The sequence below is a fragment of the Ruditapes philippinarum genome, unplaced genomic scaffold, assembly GCF_026571515.1.
Source record: "Ruditapes philippinarum isolate M1 unplaced genomic scaffold, ASM2657151v2 ctg1067_1_1_1_1, whole genome shotgun sequence".
Classification (NCBI taxonomy): domain Eukaryota; kingdom Metazoa; phylum Mollusca; class Bivalvia; order Venerida; family Veneridae; genus Ruditapes; species Ruditapes philippinarum.
In genome coordinates this window covers 93,582-116,873 of record NW_026867088.1, presented here as the reverse complement: position 1 = coordinate 116,873, position 23,292 = coordinate 93,582, and the positions used below count along the sequence as shown (strand labels likewise).

Below are 23,292 nucleotides of genomic sequence, written 5' to 3'. Positions count from 1 at the left end.
GAGGCAGGTGCCACTAGGCCAGTGCTTCAGCTTACGTTGGTCTGACAGAATGTAGCAAGGGGCATATTAAAAAGTTTTCAAAACCAAAGGTATGTCCAAAGTTTCATAAAGAAATCGTTGAATTTAAATCTAATTGAAAGAATTGAAATTGTTTCCCCTTTTCATGAAATTAATTGTATAGGACTTACAATGAGGGGATTGTTTTAAAAACGTTGTTTTGTGACATGGTGATAAGAAAAAGAGACGTTGTTGCCAACTTGATAAATAGTTCAACCAGTTTTTGATGAAGATTTTTTTTCTGCTATTAAAATGCAATGATGACATGGCAAGAATTTTAATTTAAAGGTTTATTAGTGGTGTTTTTATATCGCAACATGAAATTAGACCGCTATGAAAATGCCTGCTTCTTTCTTTTTTTAGTCAACCATTTTCCCTCCCTGACTTTATTTAATCAGCTTATCCTGCTTTGAATTTGAAACAGTCCATTTTTAACATTAGGTGATTATAGCTAAATATACTCACAGCTTTTAAATATCAATAAATAAAGGTGTTTTTTGAAGTTATTTAAGCATGCCAATACCGATAGTAATACATCATAACAAATTGTCATTATTATCTAAAACTTATAATTTATCATGATAAAAAATAAACAACCTTATTAAAATAATTTATCATCTTAAGTGAAAACTTATTTATGTAATTTATAATAACTTTCAAAAGATTCACTGATATATACACACAGCAAAATTTCAAATTTATGATTACACAGTTTATAAAGTTTATAATCAAATCAACAGCCCAGCTTTTTGCAGTAAGAGAGAAATAAATATACCAAAAAACAAACTTATGTAGTATAAATACATATATAGATGTAAAGCAAATATCATTCTCAAACACAGTATACCTATACAAATATATATGAAAGAAAAGAAATAAAGGAAACATAAAAATGAGCAAATCACATATAAAATAAAAATCACTAAGGCCAGCCTTGGTTTACAAAAATAGGTTCAGATATAAATCAACTAATTATAATTTAAAAGTGTATTTTGACAAGTATATCGAAATGAATTAAAGGGACTCCACTGCAGTTTCTAGCCATAAGGGGACTGGAAATAATTTTTCGAAGTAAATGTTCAATTTCATGTTATTCTACACCAATAAATTGTATGCAAATTTTCAGATAATTTGCTCACTCATTTTTCCAAAAACAATTATTCTATTTGTGAAACATGACCAAAATCGGGCTAAGAATAGCATAAAAATATATGATTTTTAATTTATTTCTGAGTATATTTCCTAATCATCTTTTGCAGATATTTTTGTTTTAACTGCCCTATGTAAGAAATTTAAATTCTATTTATAGGTTTTTGGACCTCAGTGCAGTTCCTTTAATAATAAAATTCAAACTTTGCTAAAATATATAAATATTGTAGTTTGCATCTCTTGGAAAACAATATTTCCAATTTTATAGAAAATGTTTTATTCCCATCAATTTTTATTCACAAATATAATATTTAATGCCCCTTCATTCATAATTCACTTGAATTTAAATGTATAAACCTTTATATTTGCTGTGGATTGAAAAAATATAATAACTTTTTATATTGTGATGAAAATAGAAAGAAATTTGTCAGTAACTATATTTATTGAAAGTTTTATTGAAAGTGAAGGGTGCATGAGTGAAATCATCACCAAACTATTAAGAATAGTAGCAGAAATTTTTGTTACGGAATATTTTATTACATACAATATTTCTTTATATTATATTACATAGACTTTCATTGTTAAAAATCTTAAGGTTATGAAAACAACAAAATTTTACTATAATTAACATATAGCTTCATGTACTTAAACTTTAAATGTATGTTGTTGTTTTTTCTATCACATAATCCTTACAGTATACTGTACTGATTTCCTAGAAATTGGACTTACCAGGTTAAAAGGTTTAACAGTTGTAGTTCAAGCACTGCTAGGGTTATAAATTAAAGTAATGTTAAACATGTCAGCAATAGAAGATTATAAATAGATAAAGGGGGACAACTCCAAAATAAAAAATTTACCAATTCAACTTGGCTTTTTTATATATCCTCATTAAAATAAGCTAAACAGGAAATTGATTTCCTTTTTAAAGCCTAAATCCTTATGAGATACAGTTATGTCAAAGATACATTTTTGCCTTAAAGGGTTTTCATTGCTCATGAAAAAGAAAATCTTTTGAAATTTCAAAAATTATTTACTGACAAACACTTCCTTTGCTTCACAGAAACTACATTGTTCGTGATTTAATTTAATATACACCTTATTTCTCTATAAAGAAAGAGACAAAAAGTAAATACACAATAAGCAATCATTTCAAGGTTGAGCACTCTTTTAAAATCAAACAAACAAATAAATAACTTCACTGTAAAAAAATACATGTATATATCAAAGTAATATATCTTTCATAATAAATAACGTAATAAAATAACATATTCAATAATATTGTGTTCATGGCTAAAAAGAAAAAATTAAATCATGCATTCAGTATCCATATCCGAGGGCGAGTAAAAACAAAAATGTTACAGTACAAGAAAGGACTATCTCAGCAAGTTCTCCGAATAGATTTGAACCCTTTTCCGCCTTAACATGTGTTATATCTGCTTATCAGACTGGGACTTTTTAACGTCAGCACCGATGCTGGAAAATGATATCTTACACAGCCTAGGTGCAAGACAAGTCATGTGCTATGAATGACATCGTATCTCAGCCTTCAGGAACAAGTCCAGTAGAACGAGTCTAGTGCTTAAAGTTATGTCAGACTTGAGTATCCAACTCTCTTGTAAATGTTTACCAGAATTCAGCAGAGTCTTGTTACTGACCTAAATAGTTACTGTCGAGCCAGATATAAAAGTCTCTTAGCAGTCAGTGTAAATATTTTTGTGTACAGTCTCGACATAATTTGAATTTATATCTGTCCCATGTTCATTTCTGGGATTTAAAGTTGCATGCCTCCAGAATAAGTCAAAATATTTCAAGAAACTCAAACTTGAGAAAACTGTACAAAAATTTTAAGAAAAGTAACAAGATTTAAGTTTCAAGTAATAATTTACATGCTATGTACAATCAATGACCAATTTTGCGGTATTTATCGGATATTTCTACTGCGTTACTAACGCAGTAAGGGCTATTTTTGACCTCATTTTGGTAATTCACATAGATTGTAAGTGCCATTTGCAATGTGTAAATTAATATCTTTGTTCAGTTCAGGATATTTTACTTTTAAATAAATTTTCAAAATTTTCATGAAAACTAGTATGAACCTATAGGCATGCTGCTTTTTAAAACTCTTAATTTTGCTATATTTCTATAATGGACTTGCCAAGATTTGAATTTGGGACAGTCCATTAAAACTTTAATGGATTTCAATATAAAAATACTAAAATAGAGCCTGGTCATACTGCACAAATGTACAGGCTGGCCTGGCTCTATACTGTGGCAAGGCATATAACTATCGGTTCCAGCAAGTTAAGGGTTATTTTAAAGGTCAAAGTAGTAAAATTTAATTGTCCACAGTAAAGAATTTAATTGTCCACAGTAAAGAATTTAATTGTCCACAGTGGTAAGACTGGCATTAGTGTACAGGAGAGTCTGGCACTATACTGATGACAGGCATATAACACTTTAACACAGGCTAGCAAACAAAAAGGACATAAATATGGGTCACTCGCATCATTGAACTAAGTGCTACATATACTGCATCACTAAAGTGTCCTTGTTGTAAAATTACATAATGTCTTAATGTGACTATCTAAATTAAATGAATGATCATTTTTTGGAAACGTGTTTTACATTTATGACAAGCTCATACAAACTGAACCCTGAAAATGAAATCAATGAAAACATAACTTGCAATAATTCTCTTATGCATAAAGAAGGTGTATAGCTGTACATAACTGTATATGAATAAAGCTATGACCTTTGTGGTCAATTCCTTCACATCAAAATTCTGAAGCCTTGTTAAAACCCAATGAGAACCAATAATACAAAATCTGATATCATTTCTTAAAGGAACTCCACTGAGGTCAAAAATCTTAAAACATAAAATTTGAATTTCTCTTCTCTTTAAAGCAACTGGGGCATTTAAAATGGAAAGATATGATAAGGATGATAAAGAAATATACTTAGAATTAAACCCAAAAACATTTTTATAGCTTGATACAAGTTAAGTTGTTGAAATGGTTTTTATTTTTTGGGACCATTTTGTACAGTGAAAATAATTTTTCTGGAAGAATAGAATGAGCAAAATTAATGACCTTAAACATAAAATGGTACATAAATCTCATAAAATATTATCCAGTACTGTCATGTCACAAAACCTCAGTGGAGTCCCTTTAAAGTAAATACTGAGACAAAATTAAATATTTTTCAAATCAAAACCAAACTTATCATCAATGATTGCCAAGTTAAGTAGCATGTTGACCAGTATGTCAAATATTTACATAAAATGTTGCAATTTACAAAATATTCAAAAACACTCAAAAATATTATAACAGGATTTCACTGATACAGGAAATCTTTGATTTCTGTCAAAAAAAATGATAAAAATTGTTTTGGAATTCTTTCAATTGTTTTAATTATGAAAGACACAAGTTTATTTTGTCAGTAATAAAACAAATATGAGACAGAATTTAGACATAGCAAATCATGACAAATTATAGACATAGAAAATCAAGTCAGAATGTAGACATAGAAAATCATGTCAGAATGTAGACATAGAAAATCATGTCAGAATGTAGACATAGAAAATCATGTCAGAATATAGACATAGAAAATCATCTCAGAATTAAGACAAAGAAAACCATGACAAAATTTAGACATAGAAAATCATGTCAGAATTTAGACATAGCAAAACAATGACAGAATTTGACATAGCAAAACCATGCCAGAATTTAGACATAGAAAATCATGTCAGAATTTAGACATAGCAAAACCATGACAGAATTTAGACATAGCAACCATGACAGAATTTAGACATAGAAAATTATGACAGAATTTAGACATAGCAAAACCATGACAGAATTTAGACATAGAAAATCATGTGACCAACTGGAATCTGCATAATCTATTTGCATATTTTCTGTGGGATTAATCACAAACAATGTCTTACTGAATTTGAACAGAAGTTAATTTAACAATGAGATCAGATTAAAGATGTTTTAACATAAGAAATATAAAACACACTTGCAACATTTTAAAATATCTTCTTTTTAATTTCATTTTTTATTGTAGAAAGAGCTATCATTTCTGCTTGATATGGCATTGCAATATTTTATTTCTGACAATTGTAATAATATTCATGAAACAATTATTAGGTTTTTAAAAAGACCAGTACTGAACTAGCAAAATAATATCGGCTAACCCAGTTCTGGACCAGAATATTGTTATAACTTTGCTAGCTCTATTTCATAATGCCTTACTTGGCAGGAAACAAAAAAAAACAAAAAATATTTGATGTTTATGGAATGTGAAGTACACTGAAAATCAACAAAACAATCATAACAAAAGGAATTTTAACACAGAGAAAAAGAAAACAACACAAACAAAATCTTAACATCTTTCTATTGCACACCTCCCCTTATGAAGAGCTCTTAAAGAGGGGGCATAACTCTAATTTTCCTCATAGAAAATTCTCATATCATCAGATTGCACTCCCCTGAGAAAATATCAGGTTCAAATTTTTTTTAACTACATTATTTTTACCCAGCAGTAAAACCGTTGCTTTGTAGCACATTCAACACCTTACAAAAATAAATATGAAGACATAAAACTAAGATTTAACAAACATTCTTAATACACATAACAAGACACATCTGACAGAGAATCAATGAAAAAGAAAATATTTCTACCATTTTTTGAATACATACATTTGATATGGTATGATTTTAAAAAGACCAGCTTATATACAAAATATATATATCTAGAAAATAGGATTCACAGTGAACCCTAGTCACTGTTCATCAAACTACAGTACACAATTCAGCAGAGTGATTCTTACATGATCTATATTATAAATTTAACAACAGATCAACATGATAAAACCATTACAATAAAATATATCTACATTTGTTTAACCTAATTTTCAAAATGTTCTAGAAAACTAAAAACTATGTGCAATGAATACAATGAGAGTTGACAATGAAGTTTCATGAATACAGCATTTGGCATAACATACATATATGATAACCTCATTTCAAATAATGAGCACTTAACAAGGAATCTTGGATCAAAGTAGCCACTCTTCTTTTCATATTAAATATATCTCACAATCAAAACCACCATATTAAATGTTTTACAGCTAACAATATATTAACAAACTCAACAACTCATTTGACCGCCCGTCACATTTTCAAAACTTACACAGAACTCAAATTTTGCACACTTGTCTGCCATTTTGAAGTAGACTGCGTCACAAACTTTTATTCAAGTCTGGTTCTCTAGTCTTTTAAAAGTTTGGTCACAGTCTGTAGTGCCATATTTATTGTGTTGACTGTGTCACGGAATTCCTCACTTCAGTCTGGTATATCACCTCATAAAAGTTTGTCCCAGTCTGTGAAATCTTCTTCTATGTCATCAACAGAGATGTGGTTATTTGGGACTGTATAATTTACAGGCTGTACTTCTACACGAGGCCGACTTGATACAAAACTGTCAGTCTAATTTTATAAAAGAGAAACAACAATTATTGAACAGAAGTTGCAGCATATAACAGGTTAATGACATTGTAAATTCATTATTTAAGTGACAGCATGGACGAATGGTTAACACATAGGACTAGTGTTCTAATGATTGATTGAGTTCAAATCCTGTCAGGGGCAAGTCATTGTTTCTGTCAGCAAGAAACTTTACACTCATTTCTCAGAACTGGTAAGTTCCAAGAACGGAAGATTGAGCTTTTTTAATTGCCCACAATCTTTACCACACAGCCATGACTGCAAAGGCAGTGCAATCAGACAGTGTTATCTAGAATATATCTAATGATAAAAATAAGATGAACATTTCTTTCATTTCCACTTTGACAACATGCTACTACTACCAATTGATCAGTTTTATTCATATTTGCTGGTAAGTTCCAGTTGCTTCTGAGGACTAATTCTTGAAATAAAATAAATCATATACTCACTAAAAACACAACTCATATTTTAATACTTACAGTTGAGGCCGGAGACACCTGCGGGCTGATTCCCTGTATATCTAACGGAACTTTTAATGTCAAATTACTTGTACCATTAAACATCGGACCTTGACCTGCAAGAAGGTAAAAGTAATGATGTATCAAAAATTTACACCAAAAAATTTTGAACAGAAATATAAGAAGTTGAGATTTAAATTTTACAGACAATGCAAGTCATGCAGCAATTAACAAGCTTCACTATAAGAGCATAACTGTAAATAAGACTGGATCAAAAACATATGCATAGCACTAAATGTATATGCCAAGAATATTTAAAGGAATAAACAAGCAAAATTTTCATTTCTTCGTTTTGAATTTTTTCATTCATTATTCTGTAAATGTCCTCAAAACAAATACACTAGGCAGTAACACCTTATAAAGAATAAAATGGTGGTTTCCTAACTTCACCCACGAGAGTCAGATTAAAGTGTTAAGATTTCACAATAGTTGTCACAGTGAACTCTGGAAAGGTTTAAGATCATGTCAAATGAATGACTTAGGCTTGTTTCAATCATACAATATCCACATTATCTGTTATTGTAACTTCCAGGGTTTATTCAAGTCACATGACTTGTTTTAAAATTATTAGGTGATTCTGTCAGCATGTAAATTTCGTTCAACATATATAAACATATTTATGCTTCAAACCCAAATTATATAGAATTTATACAGAAATTCATGCTGGGTCTTTACAAAATGTCATTTTAGCATGATTTGAGTACATAAGATCATTTTAATATTTTTGTCATTAATTTGCCTGATTATCCCTTTAAATAGCTTTCTCATATAAAATATTCAAAGGCAAAAGCGAAATTCAAAATGCTTTAATGCAATTAGCAACCAATTGAATGTTTTAACTTTCTTTATATCCTAAATCTGCTTACACCGATATTGCTTAGCTTTTGTTACCAGTATGGAGCCAGGCCAGCCTGCACACTCTTTCAGTCTGACCAAACTCTATACAGCTGCTAGCTTCATGTTTGTATTTTGAAACTGAAATCCCTTTAACTTTGAATAGAATGTTCCTAATTAAAAGCAGGACAAGTCAATTAACACAAATTCAGCAGATTCAGGGTTAATCTCTAAGCCCGGAGGCTTTAAGTATGATACCAATATGATAGTCTGACAATAATTAGCTGTAGTTTAAAAGATTCAAAAGTTTATTTTGTACCAAAGCCTCCAGCCCATATACAACATTCATTTGTACAGCTGTATTTGGATAGTCTGACAATATTTACCTGTATTAAGATAGTCATGACAATATTTACCTGTATTAAGATAGTCTGACAATATTTACCTATATTAAGATAGTCATGACAATATTTACCTGTATTAAGATAGTCATGACAATATTTACCTGTATTAAGATAGTCATGACAATATTTACCTGTATTAAGATAGTCATGACAATATTTACCTGTATTAAGATAGTCTGACAATATTTACCTGTATTAAGATAGTCATGACAATATTTACCTGTATTAAGATAGTCATGACAATATTTACCTGTATTAAGATAGTCTGACAATATTTACCTATATTAAGATAGTCATGACAATATTTACCTGTATTAAGATAGTCATGACAATATTTACCTGTATTAAGATAGTCATGACAATATTTACCTGTATTAAGATAGTCATGACAATATTTACCTGTATTAAGATAGTCTGACAATATTTACCTGTATTAAGATAGTCATGACAATATTTACCTGTATTAAGATAGTCATGACAATATTTACCTGTATTAAGATAGTCATGACAATATTTACCTGTATTAAGATAGTCTGACAATATTTACCTGTATTAAGATAGTCATGACAATATTTACCTGTATTAAGATAGTCATGACAATATTTACCTGTATTAAGATAGTCATGACAATATTAACCTGTATTAAGATAGTCATGACAATATTTACCTGTATTAAGATAGTCATGACAATATTTACCTGTATTAAGATAGTCATGACAATATTTACCTGTATTAAGATAGTCATGACAATATTTACCTGTATTAAGATAGTCATGACAATATTTACCTGTATTAAGATAGTCATGACAATATTTACATGTATTAAGATAGTCATGACAATATTAACCTGTATTAAGATAGTCATGACAATATTTACCTGTATTAAGATAGTCATGACAATATTTACCTGTATTAAGATAGTCTGACAATATTTACCTGTATTAAGATAGTCATGACAATATTTACCTGTATTAAGATAGTCATGACAATATTTACCTGTATTAAGATAGTCATGACAATATTAACCTGTATTAAGATAGTCATGACAATATTTACCTGTATTAAGATAGTCTGACAATATTTACCTGTATTAAGATCATAATGTGAGCCAGGTAGGTTACGTGTTGGTGTATTTCCTCCTGTCTGGTGGAAAAAATTGCTGAGAGAGGAGGCAAGGTCAGCAAATTGTTCCGGATTAAAAGACCAGTTAGCACTTTCACCTTGCTTCATAGTGTCAACCAAACCTGAAAAGATAAAAAGATTTGTCAAGGGTTGTCTATGTTAACTCATACCCTGATGAATGTTTATGTATTTGATTTGCCCTGTAAGAACTTTTACAATGCAAAGCTGGTAAAATCCATCCATTATACAAATTGATTCTGCAGGTTAGGGGTTGATAAATTACATCTAAACATCACTTGAGTATCCTTTTCTCCAGGTTTCACGTCCGAAAATTGATAATTTAGGCTCGATAATTTTGGTAAACAAACTTAAATCGTCCAAAATTTCACAACATTTAGTCGCCACATGCAAAATTTGTTATTACATTGTAACTATATTATCCTTTTTTTTTTAAGGTTGCATGTTCGAAAATTGATAATAGGGCTCTATTAATCTAAAACGTCAACATTTCACATCTTTAAGTCACCAGCTTTCCCCAACCCACATATATAGACTGACCAGGCTCTAAACTGTACGCTGAGTAATTTTTAGTCTTCATATTAATGTACCAAACCTGATAATGGACAGACCCACAGCACCAAATATGGAAGCTAGGTCAGTCCATTTAAGAAAATTTAATACAGGGTGGTGAGGGTTTATAGAATACCATTAAAATGTCGATTTACTTGTTGGAGGATGGAAATAATATATATATTGTCACCTTAGTGCAGTAATGGGTAAAGTCCTTCTAAATTAAATAGGAGTTAACCAGTTATAACAAATTAAGGTGACAATATGCATGTTAATTGGTTCATTTGCAAAAAAAAAGATCTTTGGAAACTGTGATTTTTTTCCCAACATTTTACAGCCAAATAAAGGTTGTTTCCCCCTAGTCAAAAAATAGGTATATTTCCCCCTACAAATGCGTCTTTTCCCACTCTGAAAGCCACAGGTTGTTTTGAAAATTGAAGACAAACAAAAACTCTGGGAAAGAAACAGGCTTAATTAAGAGTAGACCCTAGCTTCTGTGAAAATATAATTAACAGTACATAAGTCATGTGACCTTTCCCTACTATTACTCTTCATTTAAACCTGTCATTGACCTAATGTCTTATAAAGGCAATCAGTGGTACACATGTAAAACCACTGAACAATCAGGAAATCTTTTATTCCAGGTAAACGCCTGGTCCAATAAAATATTAATACAATTCAGTAATTACACTACCTGCTTCTATACAATCAATAAATACCTTCACATACAAGTTTCCTTGTTTCATATAATTAGATTTGCTTCCTGGTACAGTATTTAATAAATGAGAGCTTGAGGCTATAGTAACAGACATTTGACCTATTGGTACATTATCCCACCAGTGGCCACCAGTATTATAAGAGTCAGACAAGAATGCACATCTTTGTATTCTGAGTAAATTCTTAATAAATCACCTTTTCCAGTAAGGTGGTTTTTACATGATTGTGTACTGTTGAATGCCTTTGTAAGGCATCAGGACGTCTGCCTGTATTGCCACCTTATTGCAGTAACGGACTAAATCCTATTTAGTTATATAAGGAGTTGACCAGTTATGTCATCACCTCAGTGCAGTAACAAATTAACTCCTAATTAGTTATATAAGGACTTAACTGGTTACTGCATTATTTAAAAGTGACATCATCACCCTATTGCAGTAACCAGTTAACTCCTATTATATTATATAAAGAGTTAACCAGTTACTGCACTAAGTTAACATGTAGATATATACATGTATATACCTTGGAATTGTGAAATATCAATGTCCTGCCAGTTATAAGTTCCGGTTCCAGCCAGTCTCAAACTTTCCTTCAGTGTGTCCAAATTCTGCAAGAAATCTGTGCCCGATGATGCCAGGTGATTTCCTATAAATATAAACAACTGACTTGATACCTTGTTAAAAATTTTAAGTATGAACAAAAATTTTGACACACAAAAATGGTTTTGAAATTTATTGGACTGAAACCTTTTTCAAACTTTTATCTACATGTTTTAACAAAAATTCTGACCACAAAAAACAGTTTTGAAAAAAAAAAACGAATAAGTAAAACATTTCAAATCAATAAATAACACTATTTTCTATTTGCATGTTGATGAAAATATAAATTTTTAGAATGCAATAAACATGAAACTGTGTTATCATTAAATGAATCAGTGTTAGAAATTATACTTCAAATTGTTAAATAAAAACAAAAACTTCATGATGCGTAATAAAGGTATAAAACTCTTAACTGACTAATTATTTTCAAGATGAAAATTGAAAACTTGTCTGTAATTTAAATTTGAAAGATATAATCTAGAATAAAATCGACATAAAAACTAAGATTTCAATAGAATTTGATAATAAATTAAACCTTTAATGACCGAATCGAATTATAAGAACAAATTAAATACAAATATAAATTCGATTGAATAATTTTTGCCGCACCTTTCTCTCTAATCTTGCAAAGTAAAAACTTATTCTAGTGTGTATTTGATACAATATGTTAGTACACTTTCTGTACTAGTATGTTGTATTTTAATGTAATATGAAAATATTCTGATAAAATGTCCCTCCTCAGTTACCCTTGCCATTCCCAACCAGTAAAATAAATCACAATCCTTACCCCCAACCAAAGCATTACTCATTCCATATAATAATCAACACATTACCCACCCTGTCCATACCACATCCTCCCCCCCGCCCTCAATTTATTACCACTCCTTACCAAGAAATACTAATATTTACACATTACCCATCCCATCTGACCCCCATTCATTAAACCTGGGTCCCATTAAGCTCTTATTAACTCCCCATCAAACCATCAGGTCTTATTCCAACTATAGCAAGCCCACATACCTTCCCATTAAAATTTGTACTTATATCTTAGATGTAGCATTAAGGCTGCAGAATTGTATATGAAACTTGTTTCTCTTTGAATCTGGAACAGTCTATTATCAAAATACATAAATTGAGCAACTAAACTATGTCGAATGGTCATACATGTAGCTCTGTTACTATATTAACTAAATTGAACAGATTTAAAACAAGAATTGTCCATAAGACAGAGCGCTTGACTATTCTCAGTGTTTGACAGTAAGCAAAGGGTCATAACTCTGTAAATAGGTAAATAAGTTATATAACCTGCACCCATCATGTAAGATAATCACTGTTAACATTATGTGTAAAGTTTCAACCTGTTTCCTTCGGTAGTTTCGGATATACCAACTTGCAAGCAAAAATTAACCAAAGTGTGACAGCAACGCAGATGCGGACACCAATGTTTGGTAGAGTACAATCATTAAGCTCTCCCTATTTTTTGAATAGGCGAGCTAAAATATGCTTTGAAATACAGTATATAAAATCTTGAAAAAAATACCTAATTCTGGTTTTGGAGACAAAAATTATTTTTACAGAAGCTAGCAGTTCTGTCTAAGACAAATAAATATCTTGAAAAAGAAACGTTTTGGAAACAAAAATTATTCTTATAGTAGATTGCAGTCTGTCTTACACAAATCATTAACAGAAAAAGTGACAATGTTTACATAACAATATTTGTTAGTGCAACTCTATATGGGTACTGTCTATATAATATAAATAATGTGTCATATAATTCTGAAATGTTAGAAAAGAATCAAGTTGATTAGGTCAAAATGGGTACACAATAAATTCTCTAGAGGGTTTGTTTAGTAACAAGGTGCTATGTACATATTCTCAATTAGCAAAAATAAAATGGCCTAAAAGTGTCATGTTATTTAATATGATAGTTATTAATGGATCATGTGAAAGTGTTTCTCTATTTATTTTTCTTTGATTTGGCTTTAATCGTATTTTATTTGCAAACTTATACAAAACAAGAAAGTTTTCAGGAAAAATAAATGTGATCTACCATGATGTGGTCTTTACTTGAAATTGAACTTTGACCTTACTTTTTGTTCTTTGACCTTCAAACGTGACATGACCTTATATTGCCACTGCAAGGTCAAATTCACATTCATTTACATAATAAATATTTAATTTTTTTTGCAACACCTTATATCACAGGTTCATATTGTATCTACAGTCAAGTGAATTGTTGCCCTTTGCCGTTAGAGAGCATAATCTTTCCCCTTAGTCAAGGTACAATGCCTGTATCAAAGATTTTAGATTACAAGTTTGTTATACATCTAAAACTAAAGCAGCTGATAGCACAAAACAAAACTTTTTAACATTGAAAAACAGTGCTGTATGAAGCTGGGACCACAAACACATTACTCAACAGTAACGCATGTTTGAGCACCAATTTTTAATTTTAAAAAAGCACGCTGTGTTAGAATTTATTTAATACTCACTTATAAGAAATTTGTATGATAATGTCAGTAAAAAGCATAGGAAATAAAAAACAGCACTGCACAATGCGGGTATGTAGACTGAGTATGGTTAAGAACCGGAGCTCACCTGTATGACTTGAACCATTCAGATATGTGGTGCTCGAGCCTACAACATCAATGTTTGTATCTGTTAGGATAATTTCCGTTCTTGACTTGACATGTAGTAAACTAGCTACTTTATAACATTTATTTTATTTGTTTTTGTCAAGTCCAAGTTCATATGACGACTTTCCAGCAGTAAATGGCAGAGGAAAGCCAAAGATGTCACTACTATGTCACAGGTGATATAGAGGATATTTGTTTATTTCAGTGAAAAGATCGGAATATATTTCACCCAGGCAACAAAAGGTATATTTCAGGAGTGGCACAACCACGAGTGAAATATGAACTTTTGGTGTTCATGATGTGAAATATATTTCGATCTTACACTAAACTAAACAAATTTTCTTTTTATTATATGCAAAGAAACGTTTAAAAAGACATTTTAACCTAATACTAAATGAAAATCGCGCCAAATAAAAATACAACGTGACGTCATTCACGACGTTACTCATTAAGTTGGTTCCCAGTACTGTGCACGCTGGTATTTCACTGAAACAACGTAACTGGCTTAAATTCAAAACAGTGAAAAATATCAAATTGATAATTTCACTGTTTCAAACAGTGAAATATCAGTTTTATATTTCACTGATATATTTCTATAAAACACCGAAAAGCATGTAATAAAAAAACATTACTTTTCGCTCCTTTGTCAAGGCGATAAAAACAATAGAAATGTATCATTTGGATATTCTAATAAATATTGCTTGAAAAAAATGTAAATAAAGTTCTAAGTCAAATAATATTTTGAATAATAATATTTTGTTCTAAAACATTTTATTATCTGCTTAGCCTATATAAATAATTGTAATATCGGATCATGTATCTCACACTTGCCAACAGCATCAATATATAATTCTTTGGTAGGGTAATGTAATGTCTAATACTTTATACTACCAACTTAATTTTTATTATATCACAAACCTTACATTATTGACCAATTCACTTTAATATTCACAGGACAATTTTTTAATAATGTTTAAACAAAAACTAAACAACCATCTTCCAACAAATGTAATGTCCTACCTTCTTTACACATTATAAATTTTGGTCAACCCTTCAGGTCTAATTAACTTTACAATTATACTAGAACTAAACAATAAAGTTACAAAACAACAAATAACAGGATTTAGGGGAAATGAGAAAATATGCGAGTTTCTAATGTCCTGATAAACAATTATTCCAATTTCTATGTACTTACAACCCTAGTTTTTTGATATCTACTTTAATAAATTCTCAAAATCTGTCTTAAAAATTTTTTGTATTATCAATTCCATGGTATCTAATTTAAATCTTCTACAACAATAATTTCAATTGTGTGAGCATTCAATGGCATTTCATAACTGTCAAACATAACTCTAAAAACATCTCTTTTTTTCTTTTTTTTGTTGGGTTTTACTTCACCTCAACACAGTAGAGGTCATACAGCTTGTGGAGGAAGACCTGAGGTGCCCACTTGTAAGGAAAACCCTTGAAATTACATGTATGCATTTATATAAGGAAAGCCCTTGAAATTACATGTATGCAAGTAAATATGAATTCAAATGCCATCAATAAACAATATTCTTTAATTCATTGTAAGCTCTTTAGTTTCGATTGGTTGTTCTAAAATTCCCAATTTTGACTTTTACAACACTTTTATCCCCCTGATTTCAATTGTGATGGTTTATTTTCCCAAAACTGTTTGAAAAAAAAAGGCGGGAAAACATAAATATACAAGATGTTTCATACAAGAGGCGGGAAAACATAAATATACAAGATGTTTCATACAAGAGGCGGGAAAACATAAATATACAAGATGTTTCATACAAGAGGCGGGAAAACATAAATATACAAGATGTTCCATACAAGAGGCGGGAAAACATAAATTTACAAGATGTTTCATACAAGAGGAACACATGCAGCAGATACAATATACAAATATATAAAGGACAGACTAATCAACTACAAGACTAATTTGACTACACATTCATGCATGCTTGTAAGGCCAAACACAAATTATTCTATGTTTTCTTATGCCATCTGACTTGTACAGAAGATATATCAAAATTTTCTTTCCTTTTTCCACTAACTTTCCCTCAACCTTTGTCTCTAAATTTACACATTTTACACATTTTTTTCATCAGTCTAAATCTTGCTAAATCTAAAATGTCAATTTCAAGAAAATTTAGGAAACAAGCAACTTGTTTTCAAATGACAATTTTAGGCACAACTTGCTGGTTTATTCAGAACAAATCTTCTTCAAAAATGTATGAAAATTATTGAAAGTAATAATTAAAATAACTAAAATAAGACAGAGAAAAAATAAAACATGAGTATTTCCCTTTGTTGACAGAAATGTTTAAAAAAGGTTATTCATAGTTAGTTAAAAATGTTGATGAATGGATTTTGATGGTTGGATAGATGGATGGATGGAAAAGATGATGATGACAGGCACACAGAATGATCCGTATTTAGACCTTACCTGGTGGATTTTCGAATATGGATTTATATAAACTTCTAAAAGACGCACTCAAGTCTTGTTCGATATGGGAGTTGTTCTCGATAAATGAACCTTGATTTGACGGTTGGGTCTGTGACTGAAAATACATAAATAATAATTAACTTGAAAAAAATAAATACATTTTGTAAAACAAATCATGGAAGTAGAGTTATATACATTGAAGTAGCTCATCAGGCTTCTAAACTGGAGGTTGTGGGTTGGAATCCCACCCCAACAGTGGCGAGATTCATTTTTGACTTTCACAATCAACACTTATGTTTCTTCACTAAAAACAAATTAAATTATTTTAGTTTAAATGTTGCCATATATTTTTCTATTCAATAACTAGTTTGAAAATTTTTACCAAGTTATATGGCCCAGTAAAAATGGTTGTAAGTTTATATAACCCGGGGCATTATGAAACGGGTTTTACAGTAAGCACACATTAATACACAGCTATATCCACTGTCACAAACCACTGTCATTGCATAATTGCTTTCTTTATTAATGAAAACTCATTAATACACAGCTGTTTATAATCACCTTTTACAAATATGCATGATTGCTTTCTTTAATTAAAATGAAAACTCAGTCAGACATTTGCAACAGCTGTGCTTATAAATAACATAATCATCAAGATGGCCTTGTGAAAACTGACAATACAACTGTCTTGTTTGATGAAATACAATCACCGACAAAAAACATTGTTAGCATTCACAACACCTTAAAGTACTTAACAAAATTTACTTCCTTTTTTGTGTTCTTTTTTATATATATTATTATATATTATTCAAAACAAGTTACACTTACTGTACCATGTATGGGAACACATACATTGACTGTCAGCCAATTAGTTTTTAAAATACATCTGATTAGAGTAGTGTATGGCTAAATTCCAACAGAAACCTGTTAAATATGTATAGCTTTTATCATAAAAAAAATCTTTTTATAAAACATGCTACTTGTTGGGGGGGGGGGGGGGGGGGGGTCCAGTCATACCAAGACCATAAACCATAAATGCAATATGGTGACTTTTCAGCTTTACTGGTGGAGGAAAACCTCGGGTATTGCCCCTCTGTGCATTACACTGTATTTCAAGTAGGTAGAACCATCAACATTCTCCCCTTAGCTAGCTAAATAACTTCCTCAAAAAAATAAAAGAATCCTAAGTTCTTGACTAGATTTAAAGCCATATTTGATTTGATTTCAATTATATACTTAAAGCAGCATGCCTCCAGATGAATCAAAATATTTCAGTAAAATCAAGCTTGAAAAAAATGTAAATAAGATTTAAGGAAAAGTAAAAGATTCAAGTATCAAGTAATAATTGACATGTAATGTGTGATAAATTGCCGATTTTTCAGTAATTAGATCTAAATTTTTTTGCGTTGCTAACGCAGTAAGGGCTCTTTTTGCGTTTTTTCACCTCTTTTGGGTAATTAACATGGAATTTAAGTGCCATCGATAATGTGCAAATTGCTTCCTTTTGGTTACTTTACAACTTTATGCTTTTTAATTAATTTTCAAAATTTTCATGAAAATCAGCATGAATCTGGAGGTGTGCTGCTTTAAAGTCACCAAGATAAACAATAACCCTGTGACCTAGTTACTAGTAAATATCTATGAATTTTCTTTTGAAAATATTGGTAATGTTCAATTTATAAAAACAGAAAATCAGTCTTTTTTTTATTGTAGGCTGTCCTAAACATTTGATATGATCAACTTATTGTGCAATCGCTATTGTAATACTAGTAATCAATGTTTAGAAATATGCAACTATTTTATCTCAAATTGACTGTGTAAAAACTGAGCAAATAATGTCAATTTAATTGTTGCTACCCTAAATGTAAACAAGAATTATAAAACATAGAACCATACTGAAGTTTTACTGGCAACTTTTGATTGGTCAGTCAGTCAACATATCTTACCTGTGAGATCGGAACTGTTGTAACTTGTACACTAAGGTTATTCGCTGATACTGGTGACCCCATACTTGAATTACTATGACCAGACTCGGGACTGTAAGGGGTCTCCTACAAAAGAAATAAAATAAATATTGCACTTTATTTTAATTCAAAAGTGAACTCTTATCTAATTGTAACCAACCTGAATGCTGAATGTTTATTCCATTTTATTTAATTTCTTTATTTTCAGTTTCACATCATAATAATTCCCTTAAACAGATTTTACCCATGTGACCAGTACACGTCCATGTAGTCTGATTATGGTCTGCAATATTGACTATTCTGTATAATTATATATAATATATGTGTGTAATAAATAATAGAGACAACACTTTTGAGAATCTACCATAATATCATGAAAGCAACAGAATTTTATTATATATAAATTTAATATACATGAGATACAAATTTTATACTCTTGAATAAAGCTACAGTTTTTCATTATCAAAAAGCTACAGTCGTTGACTTCAAACCGCTTGCCCCTCACCGCTGTGGGTTCGAATCAAGGACTTTGGATTCTTTCATGTGAGGAGGCTATCCAGCTAGCTTCTGGAATGTCGGTGGTTCTACTCAGGCGCACGTCGTGCCTGAAATAATGCACGAAAGGGTACCCCCCCCCCCCCCCCGAGGTCTTCCTCCACCAGTAAAGCTGGAATGTCGCCAAATGACCTACACTGTGTCGGTGTGACGTAAAACCCAAACAAACAAACAAATGAGCATCAAACTGATCAATTCTGATACTGAACAATATTAAATCTTATTTTTAACATTTTGGAATGTTTACCTCAAATTTTCTTTTTCTCACTGTTCTGATTGGAAGGGGTTCTTCTTGTGGATTGCTGTCTATTGCCCAATATGAACCCTGAAATTGATCATGTTATATAAATAAATCACATAATGACATATACTAGTATATCATAGGCTTTATAAAATATATCTTTCACATATTTTAAATTCTAATGAATCAATTTTGCAACTACAAAATCCTAAGAAATTTAGTGTCTGTTCATCAAGTAATGAATTAAGGTTCTAAATCTCAATCTTGGCACATTTTCCCTCCATGCTGAACCGCTAATCTACCGTGACTCTGTTATTATCTATTTATTCCTCCTACTTTAAGATGACAGGGGGAATAATCAAATGGTCAATGAATTGCTTTAATTCGAAAAAAATATTTGCATCAGTTTTTTTTTTTCATAAAAATATTCTACTCTAACATTTACTTGTGTTCTGAACAACATTTCCACATTAATCATAAAGGGACTCTCTGAGGGTTTTTTACATGACTGGAAACAAATTTTCACTATTAATGTTTTATTTGATGTAGGTCTGGGTGCAAAGTTTTTTATGCATTCACTCAGGTTTTTCAGAATAAATATTCTAATTGCAAAAAAAAAGACACAAAATTGAAAAGCTCTGCAAAACTCGTCTCTCAAATCATGCTAAAAATAGCATAAAAATACAATTTTCAATTTATCTCTGAGTATTTTTCATAATTATCTTTTGCATATCTTTCTGTTCAGGTGCCCCAGCTGATCTACCGATATGTAAGAAATACAAATTTTAAGTTTTAAGGCTTTTGGACCTCAGTGGAGTTCTTTTAATACATTGTATATCTTAAGCAATTCTTTTTAGCCACTTACCTTCCCAGGGTCCTCTTTTGATCGGGGAACTTTTAAAAAGCATTTATTCAATGATAAATTATGTCGAATTGAATTCTGAAAAACATAAAAGAAAAACATGGAAAATATTTGAACAAGTCAATATGAAACATTGATGAAAAAACTGTTAGGATGAGTCACACAGTGAGAAAAATTTGTAGCCTGACAAGGACTTGAACCCAGAACCCTTGGAATACCTTTCTGCATTTCAACTGACTTGGCTACCTGGAGTCTTAGAGCTTACACATTTTCTCTCACATTATTGAACAATAATACTCCCTGAGATGGGGTATTCATATGCAGACTAAGGTAAGGGCTGGGTGGACATTAATATGTGTGTATACAGTTTATCATGAAACTAACATGTCAGCATGTATTAAATAAGATATAGAATTATTTCATATATTGTTTCAAACTTCTCCATTGATTTCAGGATTTACAAATGTCATATCAACAGAAATCAAAGACAATTGAATATATAATTAGCAGTACACCTTTCATTGATTGGAGTATAGAACTTACAGGGTATATTCTCAAATATAAAAAGAGGTGTACTGGAATTCCATGCTAGAATTATGTATATTGGAAAGTAACAATCGTTAAGGCATGCTGGAAATTTCCAGAGAATGACTTTAACAGTTAAAAGAGAAATGAACTAACAAGCAAAACCTTTGAGAAGTATTATAACACACATGTATATGTTTGTAAATGTTGACAGCATGACGAGTACCAACTACCACTTCCTTCTGACAGTTCAGGATTGTGAAAATGCTAGCATTTAAGCTTATTTGTTATTTTTCATTGCAATTACTGACATTTTAGCATCAAATAAATTAATGGAAAATTTTGGGCACAACTGTCCTCTAAACTACCCATCTCCTATTTTATTATAAAGACATTAGGTATTATGTTCAATGAATCACTCTTTATTCAATTAAAACCTTGTGACATTCTTGAAATAGAGTCCACTCCTGGGTCCGAAATATTCCCTTCACGAAATGCGAGAAAAAAATCATTACCTGAGCAGCAAAGGTGCTATTTTCTTGACTCAGTAGCATAAATTATCATTTTAGTATATTTTACAAAAAAATCTTCAAAACTACGGTTCATTAATCAGTACACATAAAAAGTCACATTTATAAATTGTTTAGAATAACTGTGAGATTTTACTTTTCATTTTAATAGTAACTGCAACTGCCAATTGTTACCCAACTTTGTCTCTCCCCCTCTCTTTCCCCTGTACCTCACTCTCCCTTCCCCCACAAATGGCACCGTCCACAGACTTTCAGTTTAACTTAAAGCCCCACCTTCATTATACCTTGTAACAGTGTAAAGATAGAATAATATTGGTCCCAAAGGCAAGTTGGAAATATCCCTGCCAAACACAACATTGACCATACAGTTTGGGAGGAGCTAATTTCCCACCTGTAGGTAAATGACACTGCTATGGGGGCCGAACGTTTATACATTTGACATACTGATGATGACCATTCGTCAAAATATCTTTGACAATATAAACAATCTCTGCTCTTTGTGTGACATGTCACTTAAAAAAATTCATTTTAAATGCAGTATCTTTTCTAAAATGATGTATAATTATCAATATTATATGAAATCAATATGGAGAATAGAATAAAAACTGAGAAACACATAATTATATCATCTTCGGTTATAATGAAACATAAAAATCGTAGATTCTTTCATAGATTGTATATATCTTCCCAGAATAAAGCACTTCTTAGATTTGTTTACAAAATGAACATGTCAGATGAATTGACCCAGTTTAGAGCTCAGGTGTGCACTTATCACACTTGGTTATCACTCGACACATACCTTCCAGCCGTTACCAGCGTCTTTATAATACGGAAAATTATCACATATCCACTGATAAATTTCACTCAAAGTCATTTTCTTTTTATTAGAACTGTTGATGGCAAAAGTAATTAGATTGGCGTAAGAATAATGGTGGGTTTTCCTTCTTCTTTGACTAGTTGTGTCCGAATCGTCCGTGGGGCCGTTAGATCCCAAAGGGAGTGAAAGGGGCCTTTTTCTCATAAGCGAGATTTCCAAACCCTGAAGTCTTTGCATTAAAATTTCCAAACCTTCCTTTCCAATAATGTCCCGACCATTGCTTTCCCCCGGGAGGTTAAGCGGGGGGAGCCCAATCCCATAGCAGTAAGCCGAAACTCTCCAAAGTCAGCCTTTGTTTCGTTTACAAATTCCCGCCATGGATGGTGACTCAGGTGCGCTGAAAAATTGCCCAATTGCATTAAAATTAATTGAAAATAAAAAATGGGAATTCAATTGATAATTTACATTTAATTTAGTATTTCCGTTCTATTAATGATTTTTAATGGTTCGTTTATACCCATAAACACGGCTTTCATTTTAATTTAAATTATCACCTGTGATTTGGGATTATTTTTTTAACGTAGGCGTTAAAAAAACCAAATCACTCTTTTAGGCATTCATTAGCAGGAGTAGCTAGCAACGAAAATTGTCCTACAATATACATTCGCGTTTTTACTAAGGTGTAAATCGAAAGTAGGGAGCGTATGTAGGCATTCACCCTGTTACATACCCAAGTTATCCTCGGGGTTTCATCGACAAAAAATCGGAATTTCAACACAAACATTTTAAATATTTAATTTTTCTCTTCAAATCGATCTTTCATCTCATTCATATATAACAGAAGGATAGGCATTTTTTGCAATTTAAAAGGAATTTTCACATGTTGACAATTGTCAATTTATTTGTATTTACGCTGATATACAAAAAATGTACTCATATATACAAAAGGAAATACGGGTATTTTTCACAGTTTTTTTTCCAGATTTTGGGAATATGACCCATACGTGCTGACCCCCTTTGGAATTTATGCGATGTTTTGTTAAAAATTGGAAAAAATGCATGGCTTTAAAAATTTGCAATTAAAGTGGATTAAATGAAGCAAGAATCACTGCCTTTGATGGCATCTTCAAACATTTAAATCACCATAACAGTAAAGAAGCCCTTATTCTTATAAGGATTTTAGAATTTGTTATTCAATTTTTTTTTTATTTTGGTAACTTTCAATTTGGA

At 31.0% G+C, this 23,292-nt stretch overlaps 1 protein-coding gene across 1 annotated transcript; it reads right to left on the bottom strand.

The window, feature by feature from the left end:
- Positions 1-1,319: 1,319 nt before the first annotated feature.
- On the bottom strand, positions 1,320-22,266 carry LOC132734797 (forkhead box protein J3-like). The gene is made up of 10 exons (XM_060721651.1): positions 22,045-22,266; positions 20,194-20,268; positions 19,335-19,412; positions 18,515-18,619; positions 16,569-16,683; positions 14,073-14,111; positions 11,398-11,520; positions 9,555-9,713; positions 7,193-7,287; positions 1,320-6,695 (listed from the first exon to the last, which is right to left on the bottom strand). Exons 1-10 carry the CDS (start codon positions 22,264-22,266, stop codon positions 6,570-6,572), a joined length of 1,137 nt encoding a protein of 378 aa, XP_060577634.1. The 3' UTR covers positions 1,320-6,569.
- Positions 22,267-23,292: the final 1,026 nt, after the last annotated feature.

Coding starts and splice junctions, on each gene's coding strand:
- LOC132734797 (XM_060721651.1), bottom strand. CDS start 22,266: ATGAGAAAAAGGCCCCTTTCACTCCCTTTGGGATCTAACGGCCCCACG. Junction 16,684..18,514: donor CAACAGTTCCGATCTCACAG/GTAAGATATGTT, acceptor ATGTATTTTCAG/TCACAGACCCAACCGTCAAA. Junction 14,112..16,568: donor CATATTCGAAAATCCACCAG/GTAAGGTCTAAA, acceptor TTGATGTTGTAG/GCTCGAGCACCACATATCTG.